Below are 25,000 nucleotides of genomic sequence, written 5' to 3' on the forward strand. Positions count from 1 at the left end.
TCACTGTTCTATCAACCTTTATACAAAACTGTAAACGGAATCATGATGAAAATCTGGTCAATGTTTATGTACCAATGTTTATGTACTACACATGAAGTGTAGTAATCAGAGTCAGGGTTATGAATTAGGTGTGTAGTGCTTTCTGATTCTGAACCTAACTCTGATTACTGTAGAATAAATCTGGGGATAAATTTAATCCTGACTCTGATCTTGATCCTGATCTGAAGTAGATTCCAAATCTGTTGGTTTATAAACTATCTCAGTTTCTGAGGCTGTCTCTATAAAGTATCTGATTCTGAACCAGATTGTGGTTTTGACTCGACTTCGACGTTCTCTCTGTGATTGTGACTTTATTAGGATTACCATTACAGTGGGGCAGGTTGATTAGGATGTTAAGGATGTTAATCAGCTTGATTAGGATGTTAACAGGATCTCTAGATCCTGAATACGTTCACTGTAACCTACAGAGCAGAACTCTCAGCATTGGTGTTTCAACTTAACAATGAGCAGCTATTGTAGTGTCATAACTACACTATAAGTATGGCAAAAAAACACTAGATGTTCCACACTAGTGGTAAAATGGCTCACGAGTTTTAGGGATTAGTTGGGTCACTTTGCTGAGTTTGGATTAGAGTTCAGGGTTTAGGGGTTAGCAGAGTGTTCAGTCTGGTGCTCAGGGATGCCTACAATCGGCCCTGTGACTCCTTTCTTGCCCTGTTTCCCTGGGACTCCAAGATGACCCTAAAGACAAAAAAATACAAAGCAACAGTCAGAAAAACTGCAGGTGATTATATCATAAACCAACAAGATAAAATAATGAGCGGTCCTAAACTGGATCCCTGAGGAATCCCATGTAACATACTGTAGAAGAGGTAAAGAAGAATGTTATCATAAAGATGACAGCCACTGTTGAGCCCCTGAGCAAGACCCTTAACCCTCTCTGGTCCAGACCACTGTATCATGCCCTTGTACTCTGACCACAACTTCCTGAACTGGGAGATGTAAAGAAAAGTATTGCACCATGCTGTAATAATGTAGATGAGACAAACAAAGACTTCTATCCTGGTTTGTGAAGAGTGGATGTTCCCAGTGCAGCTGTTTCTGCAGTCATGGTGTCAGTGTTAAGAGATCAGCTTTGTCTTTAAAGGATTGTTGCTATTCAGTGTCGTCACTTTAGTTCTCTAATCTTTCATTTTTAATAGGAAACATTTCTGGTTATTAAGAATAAGACTTACAGGTGGACCTGGATCTCCGGGTCTCCCCAGTGGTCCTGGACGTCCTTTCTGTCTCTGAAGAAATAACACATTATTAGTTCAAGAGAAGTTTGTGGAAAAACTAATAACATTATTATAAAGTCATGAAGAACACGAGTAAGGAGCTTCAGGGTTGTAACAGTATCTCCACATCATCACATCACAGCACTGCTGATTATTTTCCTTTAACCTCATGTCCTAAAGTGTGTTCTTTCACTTACACCACAGTAATCTGTCAGTGATGCATTTTATGAATTACACAAAGAACGAATCATATTCTTATCTGTTCAGTTTTCTACATTGTGACTCATTTAAGATAATTGACTCTTACCGGCCATGACATCATCAGCTTTTTGTAGAGTTTACTCTTCTGTTGGTGAAAAGAAAAGTCGTATTATTGAAACGATTATGTGACATGACCTCAACAAACCGTAACATTCACCTTAAACGCTTGCCATTCTTCCTCTGATGTCATCCACAAGACGATGGCTGGAATCCCGCGCGGACCAGTCGGCCCACTGTAACCAGTGCGTCCTGCACGTCCCATTGTTCCCGCAGTGCCCTGTGGGAAATGGGAGAAATCCAACAGGATATTCATATGAAATTATAAATATTTTCGGGGTATAAAACATGGTGTACCTTTTCTCCTTTTGGACCTGGAACTCCAGGAAGTCCAGGTGGACCCTGATATCCCTGGAGACAACGGAGTATTAAGACATCCATTATAATGAGAACAAATACCATTAAAACGTTAAAAACGGTTCACATAAAAATCAATAAATTAAAGCACGATCAACATCCGACTTCAGAAACCGTCCACACGATGGTGCTGGAGCTCACGGTTAACTTCACAGCACACAGAGCTTCCTTTCAGCTTCATTAAATCATTTCACTAATTCGTTTTCCTGTTTTCAGTCTAATCTTTCTCTCTCTCTGTCTCTCAGTGAGTCTGCTCTCGTTTATAAAGCTCTCTCGGCGGAGCTGAACCACCCGCCTCGCCTCTCTTTTCAGATGTAATTCAATGAAATCCTGACAAACTTGATTTCCCCTCACAGGATCTGAGACACCGAGGGACTCGAATGACCAAGAGACTAAACATTTCACGGCTCTGATGAGGAGGAAAAGAGGAAGATTTACATTGAGATAAACAATCTGATGATACTCGAGTTCTACATTAGAACCTGAAGCTACAGAATGTTCTGATGTCATAATTCTGCCATATCTGAGCTGGTAACCTGTAGCTTTTCTACCAGTCTGTAAAGCAGCGTTGTCTTTATGGCTCACGGTAGACGTTAACGTTCCCATTGTGTACAAATGGAAAACCTGGAAGTTTCCTTTCAAATCTGAGCAACACGATGATTTAATTATTTTCTGAGATAAACAATTCCACAAGCTAAGACTCAGAGCAGCTGATTCAATGTTAAAAGAAAGTTTTTGTACAAAGTAATTTAATTAAATAGAATTAATCAAAGGGGGCACGGTGTCTTAGTAGTTAGCACGTTCGCCTCACACCTCCAGGGTTGGGGTTCGATTCCCACCTCCACCTTGTGTGTGTGGAGTTTGCATGTTCTCCCCGTGCCTCGGGGGTTTCCTCCGGGTACTCCGGTTTCCTCCCCCGGTCCAAAGACATGCATGGTAGGTTGATTGGCATCTCTGGAAAATTGTCCGTAGTGTGTGAGTGTGTGAGTGAATGAGAGTGTGTGTGTGTGTGCCCTGCGATGGGTTGGCACTCCGTCCAGGGTGTATCCTGCCTTGATGCCCAATGACGCCTGAGATAGGCACAGGCTCCCCGTGACCCGAGGTAGTTCGGATAAGCAGTAGAAGATGAGTGAGTGAGAGAATTAATCAAAAGTTTGATTAGAATTATTATGATATAATTCATTTTTTTGTTGTGACGTGTTGAGCAGTTGATGTGTTGATGTGGATCATAAATCACATCATGTGCTGATGATGAACTGTGTTCCAGTGTGTGAAGTCTCTGAGTCTCTTCTGTGTTACGTTGTGTCACTTCACATGAACCAACCAGAGTAAAGTGTTAATTCTACTCACACTGAGACCTTCACAGCCTACAGTTAACATCAGCGTCGCTGGCGCGTCTCCTCAGACATTAACGCTACTCGTCTGTATGGTGTAATGGTGTACGGTGCTGTGAGAAAGTCTTCTCTGCCTTTCTAAATTTCTACATTGTTTTTTTTTCTGAAAAGTAAATATTCTATTGTAAAAGTTTGTGTACAAACAGTTTAAATGTGTTAAATGTTAAAAATCTTTGCCTTAGTGGCTAAGGGGGCGGAGTCTCAGTCAGATGGCTGTTATAATATTAAACCATGTTTTCAGACTGTGTGTGGGTTTGTGTGTGTGTGTGTATATGTGTGTGTCTGTGTGTTTTGTGTGCGTATGTGTATGTGTTTGTGTGTATGTTTGTGTGTGTGTGTTTGTTTGTGTGTGTGTGTTTGTGTCTGTGTGTGTGTTTGTGTGTCTGTTTGTGTGTGTATGTGTTTGTTTGTGTGTGCGTGTGTGTATGTGTTTGTGTGTGTATGTTTGTTTGTGTGTGTTTGTTTGTGTGTGTATGTGTGTGTTTATTTGTGTGTGCGTGTGTGTATGTGTTTGTGTGTATGTTTGTGTGTGTATGTGTGTGTGTGTTTGTGCGTCTGTGTGTGTGTGTTTGTGTGTGTGTGTTTGTGTGTGTACGTGTTTGTTTGTGTGTATGTTTGTGTATGTGTGTGGTTTGTGTGCGTTTGTGTTTGTGTGTGTTTGTGTGTGTTTATTTGTGTGTGTGTGTGTATGTGTTTGTGTGTGTGTTTGTTTGTGTGTTTGTGTCTGTTTTTGCGTTTGTGTGTGTGTGTTTGTGTGTGTGTGTGTGTGTGTGTGTGTGTGTGTGCATGTAATACCTGTAATCCTGTGTTTCCAGGTGGACCAGTGAGACGCTGATATCTCATCGTTTGTGTGTCTGAAACATCAGTAATTCAGTTAATTTGTATGAATATGAGACTGAGTTTCAGTGAGATTTTTCTTGTAAATAAATATCCAGTCGTAACAGAAATGAACATTTAAATAACCAGACAAACAGTCTGTCTGGACATCGTCTATCTGGACCGATCAGTTTATTTACACCACAGTGCTGCTGAGTTCTGGACTCTGATTGGTCAGGAGGTGTTGGTTAGTTTTCTATAACAGCAGCTCTGGGAGTAGTGCAGACTTATACAATTCTAACTGGTGTTAGAGGAATAAAACACTCAGGCACTTGCACTTGTATTAAAATAATCAAACACACACACATTTTGGTAAAGAAGTCATAATCTTGATCCATACCTAGTTCTCCTCTGATTCTTTCTGGACAGACTTCAGGAATCAGACCACAATTTTCCAGCTCTAGTAAGGTTAAGCTCTCGTTTATTTTCCTCTCTTCGTCTATGATCTCCCCTTTTGATGACATCATGTCTGGCTGGTGAGATAATTTGTCATCCATCTTGTCTGTACTTGGCCCCATGGCCCCTGGTAACACACCTTTATTAGCTGGAGATGTGTCATCATTGGTTCCCATGGTAGCAGATGATGAGATGTTCTTTGCTGTCCCACTTTGCTGAATCACGGCGCCGCTGCACCGAGCTGCTGAAACTGATCCCCAATCTGGTATTTTCTCAGAAATTACAGTTGACCCTGATATCTGTGGAGGAACTACGTCTTCTGTCTGAGGTTGACCTTCGACTTTTGCACATTCAGGCACTTGGAGACTCAGAGAGGTCGTGTTTATCTTGAGCACGGTGTCTGTCTCAGCAAGATTGGTATCAGTCTCCTTTTTCTTCACAGCTTCATCGCTTTCGGAGTCTAAACCTGAGCCGTCCTCTAGCTCCAGGCCTGTAGGAAGTGCTGTGAAAGAATAAACCAACGGCTAAACCCTTTTATAGACCAATGTCTGTTTGCTAGCTATGCAAATTCTTTGCTAATCACTTGCTAATGCGCTAACCATAAACAAACTTCTGTACCATGGTTCAGAATCCTGGAGAAGTTTTTAATCCACAGTAGACACATCAGACTGCTAACTAGCTGGATTTTTAGCATGTTAGCTAGTATAGTGAAGAGTTTAAAATAGTAAGAAACTAACAGCTGAAAAGGTTTTGCGGTTTCTACCAAGTGGACTCCATCCAGAGAAAAGTGGACTCCATCCAGTGGACTTGGAGAGAATAAGATTTATTAAATGAGAGTTGATTTATTAAAGCGGAGCATGTGACGTTTAAATCAAACAAACTTCACACAGATTAGTGTTTTAGCATCAGAAGAGATTTATAGCTTCTGCTGTTTCTTATCTGAACTAAAGTGTTAGACCGGAAACGACCACAATACAGTGTGAACACAAGGTTAGATTCACATTAACATTTGTTCAATGTTTTTAAACTCACGTTCTGTCCTAAACTCCTCCTTTGTAGGTTCTGTATCTTGTTTCTGTGTGAAATCAGAGACAGACTGAGGTTCGTCACTCGTCATATTTTCCTCCAGCTTCTCACTCTGTAAAGTCAGTTAGATTATTTACAACTGCATCATGTACCCGGAATGTTCTAAACATAAGTGTGTGTCTGTACGTGTGCATGTGTGTATGTGTGTGTTTGTTTGTGTGTGTTTGTGTGTGCATGTGTGTATCTGTGTGTGTGCATCTGTGTGTGTGTATCCGTGTGTGTGCATCTGTGTGTATCTGTGTGTGTGTATCTGTGTGTGCATCTGTGTGTGTGTATCTCTGTGTGTGTATCTGTGTGTATCTGTGTGTGTATGTGTGTGTATATGTGTGTGTATGTGTATGTGTGTGTATCTGTGTGTGTGCATGTGTATCTGTATGTGTGTATGTGTGTGTATCTGTGTGTGTATGTGTATCTGTGTGTGTGTATCTGTGTGTCTCTGTGTGTGTGTATGTGTGTGTTTTGTGTATCTGTGTGTGTATCTGTGTTGTGTGTGTATGTGTGTATCTGTGTGTGTGTATATGTATCTGTGTGTATTTGTGTGTATGTGTGTGTTGTGTATCTGTGTGTGTGTGTATCTGTGTGTGTATCTGTGTGTATGTGTGTGTGTGTTGTGTATCTGTGTGTGTGTGTGTGTGTGTGTGTGTATCTGTGTTGTGTGTGTATCTGTGTGTATGTGTGTATCTGTGTGTGTGTGTGTATGTGTATCTGTGTGTGTATCTGTGTCTGTATCTGTGTGTGTGTGTGTGTGTTGTGTATCTGTGTGTGTGTGTATGTGTATCTGTGTGTGTATCTGTGTGTGTGTGTGTTGTGTATCTGTGTGTGTGTGTGTATGTGTATCTGTGTGTGTATCTGTGTGTGTGTGTGTGTGTGTTGTGTATCTGTGTGTGTGTCATGACACTCGGACCAACAATAAATACTTTGTTCTTTCATTATACTCCAGATGTTTTAAACCTTTTTAAATCAGAATGAGACAGAAAACGTTTCCTCTTCAGTAACGAGGTCTGGGGGATGTTAGAAAAGAGACTTTCTGACTTTGTTCTAATGGAGAAGTTGTTAATTAGCACAGAGATCATTTTCTTGTCCATTTGCTTGCTGTAATTAATGCACACAGATTTGTTATCTGAGTGTTTTTGACCTTTATAATGACATTTTCTGATATTTAATCCAATTTAAGACGAGCTGCTGAGAGGAATCAGTCATTCTCACAGTCTTCATAAATCACGTCTGTAACTCATCATAATGGACTTATAGTCTGGTGCTGCTAATGTCCTCGCCGAAGGACATGAACTCACTGCTTCTGGAGATACAGACATCAGGGCAAAGAACATTAAAGTAAATAAGTTGAATTACAGACTTTAAAATGTCTCAGTTTAGAACCTGAAAAAATCAAAAATATTTATTCAGGACAGAAAAACACAATCTTTTTCTTCACCTGTGGTGTTTTACAGGAAATTCGGAGCGGGCTCTAGGCTTTATATTCAAAAGTTTGTACACCCTTTTCATAGTAGGAAATCTAAATAATAATAAGACCATTCATTCATCTTCTACCGCTTATCCGAACTACCTCGGGTCACGGGGAGCCTGTGCCTATCTCAGGCGTCATCAGGCATCAAGGCAGGATACACCCTGGACGGAGTGCCAACTCATCACAGGGCACACACACACACACTCTCATTCACTCACACAATCACACACTACGGACAATTTTCCAGAGATGCCAATCAACCTACCATGCATGTCTTTGGACCGGGGGAGGAAACCGGAGTACCCGGAGGAAACCCCCGATGCACGGGGAGAACATGCAAACTCCACACACACAAGGTGGAGGTGGGAATCAAACCCCCAACCCTGGAGGTGTGAGGCGAACGTGCTAACCACTAAGCCACCGTGACCCCCCTACCAATGTTCTAATATAATAGAATTAAAAAATGACCAAAACCCAAAGTGTTTTAAACTCAGGATATTTTCTATACTATATTATTGATGAAGCTCTCAGTCTCAGTCACCTTCGGTTTGGGGAAACAATTTCATTTAAAATAATTTGAGGTAAGAAAATTCCAGAATTTTTGCATTTTCATCAAAAATGTCAAAAAAAAATGCAAATGTGTAGAAAGCTTTAACTTTAGAATTTAAAACGAAATAAGATGTTTGTATTTCCATAAATCATCTACAACATCCTTTACATTTGGATCAGCTAGAAATTCATTCAATTAAATTAAAAGGATAAATAAATGGTTCAAATCTGTGAAGAAGTTTTGAATAAAGTTTTGTGGTTCCGTCGGTGTGAGTTTAGTGATGTTCAGACCTGCTGATGAAAACACAGTGAACCAAAACCCTCACAGTGTCTCGGTGGGCCAGAGGTCACAGAGGTCACGGAGGTCACTGAGGTCATAATGGCCTGTGAGAAGAGACATTACTACTTTACACATACAATTACACATGATTTTAACCATCGTCATCATCTTCATCTTCACCATCATCATCATCATCATCATCATCTTATTATTATTATTAGTATTATTATTTGTTTGTTCACTTTCTAACCTGAAATACATGACACAGTCACATCTATAAAAACAGATTCTGAGAGATTCTGTGAATATTTCAGCTGAAATTTTGAAGGACGTATAAAAGTGCAGTCTGTATAATTTGTTTGTTTGTTTTCTGCTTAAATCTCATTCAAGTCCATGTGCTGATCAGAGCTTCTTTCTTTCTTTCTTTCTTTCTTTTTTTCTTTCTTTATTTCTTTCTTTCTTTTATTCATTACTGTTTTCTATTTTTTTCCTTCTTTCCATGTCTCTCTCACTATCAGTCTTTCTTATATTTTCTCTTTTATTTCTAACTGTTGCTCTTTCTCATACACAAACCGAGACCCACATGTCACGTACCTGAATAACTACAGAGCTGTTTGAATGAATTATGGGAATGATTTTAAGTGTAAAAGTGTAAATGAATTTATTTACACATTTACATGTTTTATGAAGAAAACTCTGAAGGTTTTTAGCTCATATAAAAATAACAATTGACTTTAAACTGACTCCATGACAGGGTGCCATTACTTTTAGATGCAGCTTTATGTGGACCCTGAGCTCAGGTAACAGTCCTACAGGTTCAGGGAGAATCCTACAGGAAGTTCTTTGTTCAGCAGAAGTTTGTGTTTGGAAAGTTCCTCATGTAGATGTTAAATAATCCTGTGAACTGCTCGAGGAAACGACATCATCACCTCGGGCTGATCTGAGGAGAGTCAGTGTTAGTCTCTCAGTGTGAGTCTCTCAGTGTGAGTCTCTCAGTGTTAGTCTCTCAGTGTCAGTCTCTCATTGTTAGTCCCTCAGTGTTAGTCTCTCAGTGTGAGTCTCTCAGTGTTAGTCTCTCAGTGTGAGTCTCTCAGTGTGAGTCTCTCAGTGTTAGTCTCTCAGTGTGAGTCTCTCAGTATTAGTCTCTCAGTGTTAGTCTCTCAGTGTTAGTCGCTCAGTGTTAATCTCTCAGTGTGAGTCTCTCAGTGTGAGTCTCTCAGTGTGAGTCTCTCAGTGTTAGTCTCTCAGTGTGAGTCTCTCAGTATTAGTCTCTCAGTGTTAGTCTCTCAGTGTTAGTCGCTCAGTGTTAATCTCTCAGTGTGAGTCTCTCAGTGTGAGTCTCTCAGTGTTAGTCTCTCTGTGTTAGTCTCTCAGTGTTAATCTCTCAGTGTGAGTCTCTCAGTGTGAGCCTCTCAGTGTTAGTCTCTCAGTGTGAGTCTCTCAGTGTGAGTCTCTCAGTGTTAGTCTCTCTGTGTTAGTCTCTCAGTGTTAGTCTCTCAGTGTGAGTCTCTCAGTGTGAGTCTCTCAGTGTTAGTCTCTCAGTGTTAATCTCTCAGTGTGAGTCTCTCAGTGTTAGTCTCTAAGCGTGAGTCTCTCAGTGTTAGTCTCTCAGTGTGAGTCTCTCAGTGTTAGTCTCTCAGTGTTAGTCTCTCAGTGTTAGTCTCTCAGTGTTAGTCCCTCAGTGTTAGTCTCTCAGTGTGAGTCTCTCATTGTTAGTCCCTCAGTGTTGGTCTCTCAGTGTGAGTCTCTCAGTGTGAGTCTCTCAGTGTTAGTCTCTCAGTGTTAGTCGCTCAGTGTTAATCTCTCAGTATTAGTCTCTCAGTGTGAGTCTCAGTATTAGTCTCTCAGTGTTAGTCTCTCAGTGTTAGTCGCTCAGTGTTAATCTCTCAGTGTGAGTCTCTCAGTGTGAGCCTCTCAGTGTTAGTCTCTCAGTGTTAATCTCTCAGTGTGAGTCTCTCAGTGTGAGCCTCTCAGTGTTAGTCTCTCAGTGTGAGTCTCTCAGTGTTAGTCTCTCAGTGTGAGTCTCTCAGTGTGAGTCTCTCAGTGTTAGTCTCTCAGTGTTAGTCTCTCAGTGTTAGTCTCTCAGTGTGAGTCTCTCAGTGTTAGTCTCTCAGTGTTAGTCTCTCAGTGTTAGTCTCTCAGTGTGAGCTGCTCAGTGTTAGTCTCTCAGTGTTAGTCTCTCAGTGTTAGTCTCTCAGTGTGAGTCTCTCAGTGCGAGTCTCTCAGTGTTAGTCTCTCAGTGTTAGTCTCTCAGTGTTAGTCTCTCAGTGTGAGTCTCTCAGTGTTAGTCTCTCAGTGTGAGTCTCTCAGTGTTAGTCTCTCAGTGTGAGTCTCTCAGTGTTAGTCTCTCAGTGTTAGTCTCTCAGTGTGAGTCTCTCAGTGTGAGTCTCTCAGTGTTAGTCTCTCAGTGTTAGTCTCTCAGTGTTAATCTCTCAGTGTTAATCTCTCAGTGTGTCTCTCAGTGTTAGTCTCTCAGTGTTAATCTCTCAGTGTTAGTCTCTCAGTGTGTCTCTCAGTGTTAGTCTCTCAGTGTTAGTCTCTAAGCGTGAGTCTCTCAGTGTGTCTCTCAGTGTTAGTCTCTCAGTGTTAGTCTCTCAGTGTGTCTCTCAGTGTTAGTCTCTCAGTGTTAATCTCTCAGTGTTAGTCTCTCAGTGTTAATCTCTCAGTGTTAGTCTCTCAGTGTGTCTCTCAGTGTTAGTCTCTCAGTGTTAGTCTCTCAGTGTTAATCTCTCAGTGTTAGTCTCTCAGTGTGTCTCTCAGTGTTAGTCTCTCAGTGTTAGTCTCTAAGCGTGAGTCTCTCAGTGTGTCTCTCAGTGTTAGTCTCTCAGTGTTAGTCTCTCAGTGTGTCTCTCAGTGTTAGTCTCTCAGTGTTAATCTCTCAGTGTTAGTCTCTCAGTGTTAATCTCTCAGTGTTAGTCTCTCAGTGTGTCTCTCAGTGTTAGTCTCTCAGTGTTAGTCTCTCAGTGTTAATCTCTCAGTGTTAGTCTCTCAGTGTGTCTCTCAGTGTTAATCTCTCAGTGTGTCTCTCAGTGTTAGTCTCTCAGTGTTAATCTCTCAGTGTTAGTCTCTCAGTGTTAGTCTCTCAGTGTTAGTCTCTCAGTGTTAATCTCTCAGTGTTAGTCTCTCAGTGTTAGTCTCTCAGTGTTAATCTCTCAGTGTTAGTCTCTCAGTGTTAATCTCTCAGTGTTAGTCTCTCAGTGTGTCTCTCAGTGTTAATCTCTCAGTGTGTCTCTCAGTGTTAGTCTCTCAGTGTGTCTCTCAGTGTTAATCTCTCAGTGTTAGTCTCTCAGTGTTAATCTCTCAGTGTTAGTCTCTCAGTGTTAATCTCTCAGTGTGTCTCTCAGTGTTAATCTCTCAGTGTGTCTCTCAGTGTTAATCTCTCAGTGTTAATCTCTCAGTGTTAGTCTCTCAGTGTTAATCTCTCAGTGTTAATCTCTCAGTGTTAATCTCTCAGTGTTAATCTCTCAGTGTTAGTCTCTCAGTGTGAGTCTCTCAGTGTTAGTCTCTCAGTGTTAGTCTCTCAGTGTTAGTCTCTCAGTGTTAATCTCTCAGTGTTAGTCTCTCAGTGTTAATCTCTCAGTGTTAGTCTCTCAGTGTTAATCTCTCAGTGTGTCTCTCAGTGTTAATCTCTCAGTGTGTCTCTCAGTGTTAATCTCTCAGTGTTAATCTCTCAGTGTTAATCTCTCAGTGTTAATCTCTCAGTGTTAGTCTCTCAGTGTGAGTCTCTCAGTGTGAGTCTCTCAGTGTTAGTCTCTCAGTGTTAGTCTCTCAGTGTGTCTCTCAGTGTTAATCTCTCAGTGTTAGTCTCTCAGTGTTAATCTCTCAGTGTTAGTCTCTCAGTGTTAATCTCTCAGTGTGTCTCTCAGTGTTAATCTCTCAGTGTGTCTCTCAGTGTTAATCTCTCAGTGTTAATCTCTCAGTGTTAGTCTCTCAGTGTTAATCTCTCAGTGTTAATCTCTCAGTGTTAATCTCTCAGTGTTAATCTCTCAGTGTTAGTCTCTCAGTGTGAGTCTCTCAGTGTTAGTCTCTCAGTGTTAGTCTCTCAGTGTTAATCTCTCAGTGTTAATCTCTCAGTGTTAATCTCTCAGTGTTAGTCTCTCAGTGTTAGTCTCTCAGTGTGAGTCTCTCAGTGTTAATCTCTCAGTGTTAATCTCTCAGTGTTAGTCTCTCAGTGTTAATCTCTCAGTGTTAATCTCTCAGTGTTAATCTCTCAGTGTTAGTCTCTCAGTGTTAGTCTCTCAGTGTTAATCTCTCAGTGTTAATCTCTCAGTGTTAATCTCTCAGTGTTAGTCTCTCAGTGTTAATCTCTCAGTGTTAATCTCTCAGTGTTAATCTCTCAGTGTTAGTCTCTCAGTGTTAATCTCTCAGTGTTAGTCTCTCAGTGTTAATCTCTCAGTGTTAATCTCTCAGTGTTAATCTCTCAGTGTTAGTCTCTCAGTGTTAATCTCTCAGTGTTAATCTCTCAGTGTTAATCTCTCATTGTTAGTCTCTCAGTGTTAGTCTCTCAGTGTTAATCTCTCAGTGTTAATCTCTCAGTGTTAATCTCTCATTGTTAGTCTCTCAGTGTTAGTCTCTCAGTGTTAATCTCTCAGTGTTAATCTCTCATTGTTAGTCTCTCAGTGTTAGTCTCTCAGTGTGTCTCTCAGTGTTAATCTCTCAGTGTGTCTCTCAGTGTTAGTCTCTCAGTGTTAATCTCTCAGTGTTAGTCTCTCAGTGTTAATCTCTCAGTGTTAGTCTCTCAGTCACGTGGAAGAAAGAAATCGAGCTTCAGTATGAACACCTTCACTTCATCACTCCATTCTTTCCTTTTATTCTATCAAACACTAAATTACAGCAGATTTTATCCTCGAGCTCCTTCAGTAAAGATGTAAGAATTTTTGTAGCGTTTAATTAATAATGTTGAAGTTTAATCTGAAAATAAACAACAATGCAATAAATGAATAAATAATCATTAATAAGTTCATTATTTGTATCAATAAATTAACTGATTCCAGATGTTTTCAGCATTAAAGCCACTTCAGTGTAATGAATATAAAACTGAACTCAAATGAAATGTAATGTTTCAACAACCAGGAAGATGATGATGATGATGATGATGATGATGATGATGATGATGATGAAATATGTAAAACATCATTACTGAACATTTAGTCACTACATTACTGTCATTATAAATAATTTACAATAATTACAGCCATTTTAAAAGAATAAAAATTAATAAATTATTACAAAAAATTACATATTAAATATTATTAGTGTTTACATTTTATTATAAATATAAAAATAATTATTTATGGTGTTATTATCATGTCTCTGTTAATATTGCAATCATGACCTTTGACCCCTGAACCCTATTTTTACTCCGACGCCTCTTTGAGTGTCAAAGACGTCTAAATTTACTTTAGAAATCAAATTTATTTCACAAAACTTTAATAACAAAAAGGAACAAAACGACTTACAAAAGTGCAGACGAGCCGCAGCAGAGCCGTGGAGTCTTTCATCATCGCCGAGTGTGCAACAAGAAACTTCCAGACAGACGTGAACAAACTCTCAGTGTGATGAAGAACAGAAAGAAAATAAAAAATAAAATCCATTAAAAACATGAACCAGTTTCAGAGGAAGTTCTCAGAGAAGACAGTTTACCTTCTGCTCTGCTAAATTAGAGTGAGCAGTTACAGTGTGTGTGTCTGTGTGTGTGTGTGTAACCCCCCCCCAACAAACACACACTACTGAGTATGTTGATGCTGAGTGTTGCCTCAGTGTGGAATGTGACGTGGTGCTCAGAGTGTGTGGGTTACAGTAAAGAGCGTGAGGTCAGGTTCCATTCTCACGTTTTTTTTTTCTTTCTTTCAAAGTGAAAAACAAACAGAATCGTTTCATGAGCGGAAAAAGAAAACGTCTACACTGACCTGTTTACATAAGTATGTACACCCCTGAACTGTTAGTGTGTAATTCAGCACTCAGTGTCGTGGTGGGAATTTTTACTCTAGAGATGTTTCTAAGCCCTTGTCCTTCTATGCTCGTGACCGGTGGATAGTGTGACTAGAAACTGTCATTGTCAGTGGTTGTTTTCTTAGATTATGACAAGGACAGTGGGGACTGGAGATGAGTAAACAGCTTCTAGTAGACCTTCTAGTAGACCTTCTAGTAGACCTGTTAGTGGACCTTTGAGTGGACCTTCTAGTAGACCTTTTAGTAGACCTTCTAGTAGACCTTCTAGTAGACCTGTTAGTGGACCTTTTAGTGGACCTTCTAGTAGACCTTTTAGTAGACCTTCTAGTAGACCTTCTAGTAGACCTGTTAGTGGACCTTTTAGTGGACCTTCTAGTAGACCTTCTAGTAGACCTGTTAGTAGACCTTTTAGTAGAACTTTTAGTAGACCTTCTAGTAGACCTTTTAGTAGACCTTTTAGTAGAACTTCTAGTAGACCTTCTACTAGACCTTTTAGTAGACCTTCTAGTAGACCTTTTAGTAGACCTTCTAGTAAACCTTTTAGTAGACCTTCTAGTAGACCCTCTAGTAGACCTTCTAGTAGACCTTTTAGTAGACCTTTTAGTAGACTTTCTAGTAGACCTTCTAGTAGACCCTCTAGTAGACCTTTTAGTAGACCTTCTAGTAGACCTTCTAGTAGACCTTGGTAAGACCAGATTAGCTTGATCAGGAGATGAGCAGGCGTTATGCATTTAAGCCAATGATTGATGATGTTTAGCTTTTACATGTCTTCTTTGTTTGAATCCTAACTATAAAATCTTGATGTAACCAATGATCATGGCCCGTCCTCACTCATGCTACACGAGGACTGTTGGGTCCTGCTGCGCGACAGAACACAATAAACTGTAAAACCTTTTTACTCTTGCTCGTGCCTACCAGTGTGGTACTTTATACTTTATCTATACTTTATATCTCTCAAAACTCAAACTTCCACAACAGTGTTTAAGAGTTTAGAGGCTCAGCACATCTTCATCTGCTCATTTTATTCCACTTGTTTATGAACCTGCTCTAGATCTCTCTGTCTTTGTCTCATCCTTTTATTAATGTCTGAAGGACGTCCTGTTCCTGGTGATGGCACTGTGCTTCTCCTGTAATGTTGCTGTAGGTCTCTCAGCAGCCTTCCTGTTATGATTTTGTCCTGTTCCTGGTGATGTCACTGTGCTGCTCCGTTTCCTCCATATTCTGATGATGGACTTTACGCTGCTCTATGTTTCATCTAATGTTTAATTCTTTAATCCTCTTCTCCTGATATCATGTACACTTTGTAAGAGCTTCAGCTTCAGCAGTCTGATGAACCGAGAAGACGTGAAGAAACCCGTCCAGAAAGTGGAACAGCTGATCTTTATTTGTGGTTCATCACAATCACTTCCTACTGAACACCAGAGTCAACGTGATTGGTTCATTCTGAACACGGTCACACGACCCCTTACAGAAGGGTGTGTATACTTATACACACAGGATATTGTAGACTTTAATATACAGAGTGTTTTCTTTTTGTACTTTACTTCGAAAATTTTACTTTTTTTCATTTCTTTCTTTCTTTCTTTCTTTTTTCTTTCACTCTTTCCCAAATCTCAGAAAAAAGCAAAAGAAAAGAAAAGAAAAGAAAAGAAAAGAAAAGAAAAGAAAAGAAAAGAAAAGAAAAGAAAAGACCAGTTAATTTCTGATTTATTGTTTTTATTAAACACAATAATTATTGGATGGATTTTAAGTACAAAACAAAACAGAGTGAAATAAAGGCTGTGTACGAACTTCAGCTCTCAGCGCTGCTTATTTACACACACACACGCACACACACACTTTAAACACACTTATCTACACGTCCTCGCCTACGGCCAGTTTCACTCACACACGTCTCACTGAACGTCGCTCTCAGTCTGAAATAAGCTTCTTTACACAAAAACAACAGAAGAAGAATTTCAGTGTCGGTCAAAACGTTCAGCTGCATCTGAGCTCCAAGCCTCAGATTCTGTCCAACGCAGGACACCGTCCACACACCTCAACTCCAAACCAATCAAATCCAATCATGTCCAATCTGATCCTGCTGAATAAACATCATCACACTGTAATCCAACCTTCCTTCTTTTTTCTACTTGACTTCACTTTCTTTCTTTCTTTCTTGATGTACACGTGTAAACATGCAGCTCGTCTCACACTGTCTCTGTGTTAATACACTCTAACACACGTCCTGACTTAGCCGAGTGATGTGTGATGTCGCATGTCAACAAGGGGCGGAGCTTGAGACAAACTGCATCAGCTAATATTTATTTATAGTTTCATCTTTATTCATTCTTAGCATAAATCACGGGCTTTCAATAGGCAGTTATTATAACTTAGCAGTATTAACCAAGCTAGCTTAGCTAACATCGAAGTTAGCGCTATCAGATTAAAGCGTAATGAAGATCACTCGGCAAAATCAGAACATACGCAAATAACCACGTAAATGTTATGGCAACATCGCAGAAAGATAAAGACACCTGAATAAAACACGAGATTATTTACATAAGAACATTAGATCATGGCTGTTCAGTGCGTAACCTAAATCCTCGCTCTGTTGTGTTCCACGGCTGAGACGTTTCGCCAAAATCACGTCTCCAGTTAAAGGGGTTTGTATCGAAACGCTCCGATCACGTGTCAGTCGCTACGTTTACACTCAGAAGGATATTACACTGGAAACTAGCGACCGGAGAGACGATGACCTGGAACAAGAATCCCGTCCAACCAGAAGAGGAATATTCTGAAAGATTGTAATATACTGTATATTAGCGTGTAGTTCGACTGATTAAAGCGGTGTTTGCGTTTCCATAGAAACGGTTCCTTTCCTCGTCATCACCAGTGTGACGTAAACACTCTGTAAACACGTAAAGCACGTAGCTCTGTGTTGAATTATCTGTAAAACTGTGTTCATTATTATTACTGAAACAGAATCTGAATTCTACTCGGCAGCTTATGATGTCATAACTCTCAACGGCAACCAACCAATCAGAGGCTTTGGGCTGAAGAGAATTTCTGCAGGTAAACAAAGTCACTGAGACTCAGATCATCAGAAACACAAGAATTTATACACTGCAGCATACAGAGCAGGTAAACACACACACACACACACACACAGTACACATGCACACAGCATATACACATACTCAACATGCACAAACATACACTCTGTCAACAAACACACACATACACACACGCACACACACACACTCAATCGACTGGAGCTGATTAGATGTCTGAGGAGTTCGAGAGCCTGAGTGAGTTCATGATCAAACAGCTTCAGGAGGAACATCAGAAGTTTCTCTTCCTTTTCTCCTCCAGTTCCATATCGGAGCTCCAGCAGGAGAACGTCGTCATGCTGAAGTGAAAGAAAATCCACAATACTTCCTGTCTTTTCTGTTCGGATTACAGCTGAACACACTGAAGCCATCAACCTTCTCCTTCTCCAATTAAACACCACCTCGTCCTACTGATCAGCTTCTTTCTTTATGTCTTCTGTACCATCATTTACTTTCTTACTTTCTTTCATTCATCAGTTTCGTACTTTTTTAATCGTTCCTTTTTTATAACCTTTTTTTTTTATCTATCTATCTTTTTTATTTCTTCCTACAGCTCTGCATCTGACAGACTTTTCTAGGTCAGTGAGTGTAAAGCTTAAGCTTCATTTCATTAGCGAGGAGCAGATGATCTCGTGACATCATGTTAATTAGCTAGTTAATGTTATCTTTCCTCCCTGTAGTTATTTATAGTAAGAGCTTAGGGTCGCTAGTATGTTACCTAGCAGGCTAGCAGTTTAGTTAGCAGCTAAACTCCTGTGGTGATGTCACATGGGTAAGTTAGCGACTGGCTAAATAAAATGTAACTTAAGCTCCACTCGTGTTATTTTGGTAAGATAAGACAAATGACGCCTCCCCTTCTTACAGTTTTGGCAGTGCACTTCTGAAATGTCCCGGACAAATCGCCAGTAAGAAATGTCCGGATGTGATTGGCTCGTAGCAAGGCTCCGCCCACATCCACTCCACTGTCTCTAGCAGCGGTCGTCCTCGTCCGTGTCACTGAGGAGCTCGCAGCCTTTCCGGAAATGGCCATTAGGCATCTGCCATGTGTGACGCAACTGAGGGGCAGAGCTTACGACATGACCACGCCCTTGACTGGTTGCTATGGCAGCCTCAAAAGTAAGCATCTCCTCTGGACTGTTGGAATTATCATGCAGTGGCAGGTATGGCTCTGAGGTGTATCGCTGAGGGGAGGCGGGGCTTAACACAGACCCCACACCCTCTATAGCAGACTGTGTCCGTGATTGGCCGTCCTCTGTGGTCAGCTGACTGCGACACACCAAAGGTGAATAGGAGATGTGTGGGCGGGGCCTGGATGGAGTCTGAGGAAGCTGGCGCCGCCCCCTGGAGTCTGAAGAGGTGGGTAGTGGACTTTCTGAAGCATCGTCCTGGAAACAGAGAAAAAGACAATCAATGTGTGTGTATGTGTATTATATCTGTGTGTGAGTGTGTGTATACCTGTGTGTATACCTGTGTGTATACCTGAGTGTGAGTGTGCATGTGTGGGGGTGTGTGTGTATTTGTGGGTGTGTATATGTGTGTATACGTGTGTGTGTATACCTGAGTGTGAGTGTGCATGTGTGGGGGTGTGTGTGTATTTGTGGGTGTGTATATGTGTGTATACGTGTGTGTGTATACCTGTGTGTGTGAGCGTGTGTATACCTGTGTGTATACCTGTGTGTGTGAGTGTGTGTATACCTTTGTGTGTAAGAGAGTGTGTGTGTATGTGTATACCTGTGTATGTATATTCCTGTGTGTGAGAGTGTGTGTGCATATACATATGTGTGTGAGTGTGTGTATGTGTGTGTGTGTGGGTAAGTGTATACCTGTGTGTGTATACCTGTGTGTGTTTATATACCTGTGTGTGAGTGTGTGTGTATGTGTACAGTATACCTGTGTTAGGGTGTGGGTGTCTGTGTATGTGTAGACCTTTGTGTGTGTATACCTGTGTGTGTGTTCTCCCCTCGCTTGGTGATCGTGTGTGTGTATGTTGTGTGTTGTGTGTTCTTGGTTGGATTCTCTCTTCAGAGTTGCAGCGTGATGGATCAGGTGACAGCAGGTGTTTCCTCTCCTTTGAGCGTCCTCTCTCCTTACATAACGGCTCTCTGAGGTTCGACCTGACACCTAAACACACACACACACACACACACACAAACACCAAAGGTCCTGTCAGTTACAGACTATCTGTCTTGTGTTGAAGCTCCGCGCCTTTCCATATTTCATTCCGTGTTCAACCTGAATATAAAACCTGTGTGTATATGTGTATGTGTGTGTGTGTGTGTATGTGTGTGTGTGCATGTGTGTGTGTGTATGTGTGTGTGTGTATATGTGTATGTGTGTGTGTGTGTATGTGTGTGTGTCTTTTGACTCACTAAAATATTTGTATGTAAATAACCCTTAATAACGTCTCATCAGCTGCTTGATGTTTATGAAGTTGATGACCTCTGACCTCTGAAGCTGCGCTGTCGTGGTCTCTCCAGTCGGTCAGGACTCACTCTCTCCAGTGAAAACTCTTCCTGCCAGACTCCATTCACACACTGATCTCCGATGGTGGAGAACGAGCGCTTCATCTCTTTGTTCTCTGGGTTCCCCTGTAGAACACACAGCTGACACTTTACTGCTGACATTCATCTATTTACTGCACTTTCATCTGTGTGTGTGTGTGTGTGTGTATGTGAGTGTGTGTGTTACCATCCCAGGGGGATGTTGGGTTATGTAGTGGGGTGTGTGTGAGTGTGTGTGTGAATGTGTGTGTGTGTGTGTGTGTGTGTGAGTGTGTATGTGTGAGTGTGTGTGTGTGTATGTGTGTGTGTGAGTGTGTGTGAGTGTGTATGTGAGTGTGTGTATGTGAGTGTGTGTTACCATGCCGGGGAGGTTTTGGGTTCTGTAGTGGGATGTGTGTGAGTGTGTGTGTGTGAGTGCAAGTGTGTGTGTGTGTGTGTGTTTGAGTGTGTATGTGAGTGTGTGTATGTGAGTGTGTGTTACCATGCCGGGAGGGTGTTGGGTTCTGTAGTGGGGTGTGTGTTAGTGTGTGTATGTGAGTGTGTGTTACCGTGCTGGGGGAGTGTTGGGGTCTGTAGTGGGGTGTGTACCCCTCCTCCTCCTCTTCCTCCACTTGCTCTGCTGTGATTGGCTGTATGAAGAGTTCCTGAGGTGAAATGGGACTCAGTGCCACGAAGCCTCCTCTCGTCCTGAGAACGCAAAAAATAAGCTATTTAAAATTCTCTATATTCATTATAAACTCCAGTGTGTTTTCATCACAGAGTGCTAACAGACAGAAGTTCTGTTTCACACACACACACACACACACACACACACACACAATGTAAAGTGAACTTACAGAGCGTTTCCTGCACTGTGTGTGAGGAACGGTAGAGCTTTGGCACTGCACAGAATTTCCTGTGGTAAAGACGAGGCATCCATTCGCTGGAACATCGGGGCATGTTTCTGCCAAACACACACACACACACACACACACACACACGGGTTAAATATACACACTAAAAAGAGGCAGTTAACTCAGTGTGTGTGTGTGTGTGTGTGTGTGTGTATTACTTGTTCCTCCAGCTGCTGTCTGAGTTTTTTAGCTTTGTTCTGTTTGTAATAATCCATGATCATCATGGCGGCGTAGATTTTTCCAATTGTCATGTCGCTCGCTGATGAAGACAAAGACAAGTATACGGAGTGAAAACGTGTGCATCAGGTAATGGTGTTTAATGGTGTTTAATGGTGTTTAATGGTGTTTAATGGTGTTTAATGGTGTTTAACACGTCATTACTTTCTATAGTGCCAAGTTTGAAGGGAACATACAGTAAGTCTTACAAGGAGGGGGTGTGGCTTTAATTCACTTCTGTGATCATTCCTTCTTAATGGCTAATAAATACATTTCTTTTGGTTCTTGCCATCCGTCCATTTATTTATATACAATTTGTAATAAAGAGAATCTTTTTGTTGTCATTGTTGTTTCAGGACAAGGAGTGTAATGTGCTAATGAATGTTTGGGTCGTGACCTCTGACCTTTATGAATGGGCACAAGCAGGTCCAGTGTCTTCTGGGAAAGATGTGGCCAAATGACACTAATCTCTTTCTGAAGCTCAATGTCCATCTGTCCACGGTCTTCTCCACCTAAACACACACATACGCATCAACATGCGCACCAATGTACACACCAACATACACACACACCACACTTGTTACTTTGTTTTAGCAGCAAATTGTGAACTACGTTGTATAAAGTAATGGTACAGGAGACATTGTAATTTATTGTAAATGCACTATGGGAAAAAATGAGGGTGTGTGTGTATGTGTATATGTGTGTGTGTGTACAGTATGTGTGTGTGTATGTGTGTGTGTGTGTGTGTGTGTGTGTGTGTATGTGTATATGTGTGTATGAGTGTGTACAGTATGTGTGTGTGTATGAGTGTGTGTGTGTGTGTATGTGTGTGTATCTGTATGTGTATGTGTGTGTATGTGTGTGTATGTGTGTATGTGTATGTGTATGTGTGTGTGTTTATGTGTGTGTATGTGTATGTGTGTGTATGTGTGTATGTGTATGTGTGTGTGTTTATGTGTGTGTATGTGTATGTGTATGTGTGTGTGTTTGTGTATGTGTATGTGTATGTTTGTGTGTGTGTATGTGTATGTGTGTGTGTGTTTGTGTGTGTATGTGTATGTGTGTGTGTTTGTGTGTGTATGTGTATGTGTGTATGTGTGTGCATGTGTGTGTATCTGTATGTGTATGTGTGTGTGTGTGTGTGTATGTGTGTATGTGTGTGTATGTGTGTGTATGTGTATGTGTGTGTATGTGTGTATGTGTGTATGTGTATGTGTATGTGTATGTGTATGTCACAGAAACCTCGTGCGATCTTGATCTCCAGTGCAGTGCGGATCAGAGCCATCAGAGTGGACGTAAAGTGGACCGTCATCTCTGTGTCCACCGGCATGTTCATTAGCACCAGCCTCTGAACATTGCCATGGAAACAAAACAGCGTGTCACCATGGAGACACATAGAGACACACACACAATTCAGAATTAATACACACACTGAGAAAACAGACACACACATACTAGGAGAAGAAGTTCCCCCATTTTTCCATGTTACTCTAGATCCTTTAGCACCCTTTCGAGGGAACTCGACGCTGCATCAGTGCTGACGCTAAGGGAATGCTTCTGTAAGGAAGTTGTGTCTGAAGCTCTGTGTGCACATGGGAAGGACACGTGACGGAGTGATTACGCGCCAGTAAGTCCATATAAGGGCATCTACGTCACACTACTCCAGCTTCTTTGTCTTCAGGAAGCGCTCTGTGTATGTGTGTCAATTGTTTGTCCTGTCTAAAAAGGGAGAGAAACAATATGTTGCAATATTGTCCCACAGCTGGACTCCGGCTTTTACAACCGATATTTTGTTGTCCCCAAGAAGGACGGGGGGCTGTGTCCGATTTTGGACCTCCGGGCTCTGAACTGTACTCTGAAGACGTACAAGTTCGAGATGCTCACGCTCAAGGTTATCGTGTCCCAGATCAGGTCCAAAGACTGATTTGTGAAGATCGACCTTGTGGACGCTTATTTTCACATAGGTGTCCTGCCAGAGCACAGGAAGTTCCTCAGGTTCACTTTTGGGGGGCGAAGTGTACCAGTATTGTGTTCTTCCTTTTGGCCTAGCCCTTTTCACCATGCACGTTAACAAGGTGCATGGACGCTGCCCTGGCACCGTTGTGTCTCCGGGGCATCCGTGTACTGAATTACCTGGACGACTGGCTCATTCTGGCCCAGTCAATGGCTATGGCGGCCAGTCATCGAGATGCTGTGCTTGCCCATATGAGGTCTCTAGGCCTCAGGTTGGACCCAGATAAGTGTGTGCTTTCTCCTTTTCAGAGAACCACCTTTCTGGGGCTAGTTTGGGACTCCCCCACGATGCGGGCACATCTGTCTCCCACTTGTGTGGCTTCCATCTTGCCAGCGGTGAAAGCAATTCGGCTAGGCCAAGGCCTCTCTGTCGCCGAGGCACAGAGGGTGCTCAGCCTCATGTTGGAAGCAGCCAACGTTATCCCTTTGGGTCTGCTTCACATAAGGCCATTCCAGCTCTGGCTCAGGGGTGCGGGCTTTCATCCTCGCAGACATCCCCTGAGGGTTATAAGGGCTACGCGCTGTGGGCTTGTTACCCTTCTTATGTGGTAAGACCCCGGTTTCTGGCCTTGGGTCCCACTCTAGGGGCGTGTCACCGTCGCAGGACTCTTTCGGTGGACGCCTCGCGTTTGGGCTGGGGAGCGGCCTAGGATGGCCGTCCTGCCCAGGGTCTATGGGAGGGCCCTTATCTCTCGTGGCACATAAACTGCCTGGAGATGAGGGCTGTGTTTCTAACACTTCCTTCCACACCTCAGGGGCTGCCATGTTTTAGTACGGACAGACAGCACTCGGTGGTTCCCCATATCAATCATCAGGGCAGTCTGTGTTTGTTTCCCCATTTCAGGTTGGCACAACAGATTCTGCTCTGGGCAGAGACCAGGTTCCTTTCGCTGAGAGCGATTTTCATCCCAGGGCATGTAAATAGGGAGGCAGACTTCCTGTCGAGGCAGGTGCTGAGGCCCGGGGAGTGACGTCTCCACCCCCACGTGGTGGAGCGGATTTGGTATGTGCGTGGCTGAGGCTCTGTTTGTATGCCTTCCCCCCGGTAGCTCTGCTCCCACAAGTCCTAGCCAGAGTGTGCCACGACCGGGTCAACCTTCTCCTAGTTGCCCCTCGTTGGCCTTCTCGAGTTGATTCATGGTCCTAGCCTCCCTCCTGAACGGCACTTCATGGGAGGTTCCCATCAGGGAGGGTCTCCTCTCTCAGGTGCAGGCGGCAATCCTATACCCCCTCCCCGAGATGTGGAAGCTTCGGGTCTGGCCCCGAGGGGGACCATTCCCTAGAGGCAGGCCTCTCATCTGAGGTGACTAGGTGGTGACTCCACTAGGAGTATTGCCTCATCCAGTGCCTTGAACTGGGGTGTTCCCTTTGGAGATGTTTGTGCTGCGGCAGGTTGGTCCTCTCCGCACACCTTTATCAGGTTCTATAACCTGGATTTGGACCCCTCTCCAGGGTCCCAGGTCCTGCAGGGCCTTTGATGGTTTGTTCCCAGTCTGCTCGTGCTCTCTCACAGCATAAGGCACAGTTATCGACCAGTGCGTGGCGGCGTGGGTATTGGCGTTCCCATAGCATCACGTATGTAACCCGGTTCCCTGAGGAGGGAACGAGACACTGCGTCGCTGGCCACGCCCCGGGCATCCTCTCGCCCTTCCTTCAGACAAATAGAAGCTGGAGTAGTGTGACGTAGATGCCCTTATATGGACTTACTGGCGCGTAATCACTCCGTCAGGTGTCCTTCCCTTGCCATTAAATGGCATGTGTGCACACAGAGCTTCAGACACAACTTCCTTACAGAAGCATTCCTTTAGCGTCAGCACTGACGCAGCGTTGAGTTCCCTTCTCAGGGAACCAGGTTACATACGTAACCTGGTGTAGTTCTCCCTGATGCCATAGTTCTGTTGGTCATCCTTTTTATCTATTCCTAATTATTCTTCATTCTCTAGTTCCTCTCTTGTTCCTCTTCTTCTACAATTTCCCCTAGGTCTCCTTGATCCACTTGTCCACCTCGTTCATCTAGTTCTCATATTTTTCGTTCACCTGGTTCCTCAAATTCTCCTTATCCTTAGTTCTCCTGGTTTCTCTAGATCCTCCCTTAGTTCTCTTTCTTCTTCTAGATCTGTTTGTTCTCACGAGTTACCGATTCTTTCATTTCTCTTTCTTCTCACAGTTCTTGTATTTAACTCATGTCTTCCTGTAGCTTTAATATGGTTTGGTCTCTAGTTTGTATATTCACATAAGACGTGTGGATAAGCTGTGATTAAACTTCCTGCTTTCTGCTCACAATCTGTTTTGTCCTAATAATGATCTTCACGTCCATCTTACCATCTCTGCCTCT

At 42.3% G+C, this 25,000-nt stretch overlaps 2 protein-coding genes across 2 annotated transcripts in view; both read right to left on the reverse strand.

Annotated features, from left to right (window-relative positions):
- si:dkey-21p1.3 (collagen alpha-1(I) chain) overlaps nt 1-5,312 on the reverse strand; it is a 29,621-nt gene extending 24,309 nt beyond the window's left edge. Inside the window, exons 1-8 of the mRNA XM_060881638.1 lie at nt 5,237-5,312; nt 4,563-5,120; nt 4,142-4,200; nt 1,893-1,946; nt 1,696-1,815; nt 1,585-1,623; nt 1,236-1,289; nt 688-741 (exon numbers count right to left, since the gene is read on the reverse strand). Coding sequence (XP_060737621.1) covers nt 688-741; nt 1,236-1,289; nt 1,585-1,623; nt 1,696-1,815; nt 1,893-1,946; nt 4,142-4,200; nt 4,563-5,120; nt 5,237-5,312 — 1,014 coding nt within the window. The remainder of the gene's footprint in view (nt 1-687; nt 742-1,235; nt 1,290-1,584; nt 1,624-1,695; nt 1,816-1,892; nt 1,947-4,141; nt 4,201-4,562; nt 5,121-5,236) is intronic.
- Nucleotides 5,313-15,645: 10,333 nt separating this feature from the next.
- LOC132853251 (voltage-dependent R-type calcium channel subunit alpha-1E) overlaps nt 15,646-25,000 on the reverse strand; it is a 114,822-nt gene continuing 105,467 nt past the window's right edge. Inside the window, exons 40-47 of the mRNA XM_060880821.1 lie at nt 21,895-22,000; nt 21,057-21,164; nt 20,595-20,695; nt 20,380-20,486; nt 20,092-20,230; nt 19,489-19,630; nt 18,985-19,163; nt 15,646-18,427 (exon numbers count right to left, since the gene is read on the reverse strand). Of these exons, the coding sequence (XP_060736804.1) occupies nt 18,011-18,427; nt 18,985-19,163; nt 19,489-19,630; nt 20,092-20,230; nt 20,380-20,486; nt 20,595-20,695; nt 21,057-21,164; nt 21,895-22,000 (1,299 nt within the window). The 3' untranslated portion in view covers nt 15,646-18,010. The remainder of the gene's footprint in view (nt 18,428-18,984; nt 19,164-19,488; nt 19,631-20,091; nt 20,231-20,379; nt 20,487-20,594; nt 20,696-21,056; nt 21,165-21,894; nt 22,001-25,000) is intronic.

Source organism: Tachysurus vachellii, chromosome 11 (assembly GCF_030014155.1).
Source record: "Tachysurus vachellii isolate PV-2020 chromosome 11, HZAU_Pvac_v1, whole genome shotgun sequence".
NCBI lineage: Eukaryota > Metazoa > Chordata > Actinopteri > Siluriformes > Bagridae > Tachysurus > Tachysurus vachellii.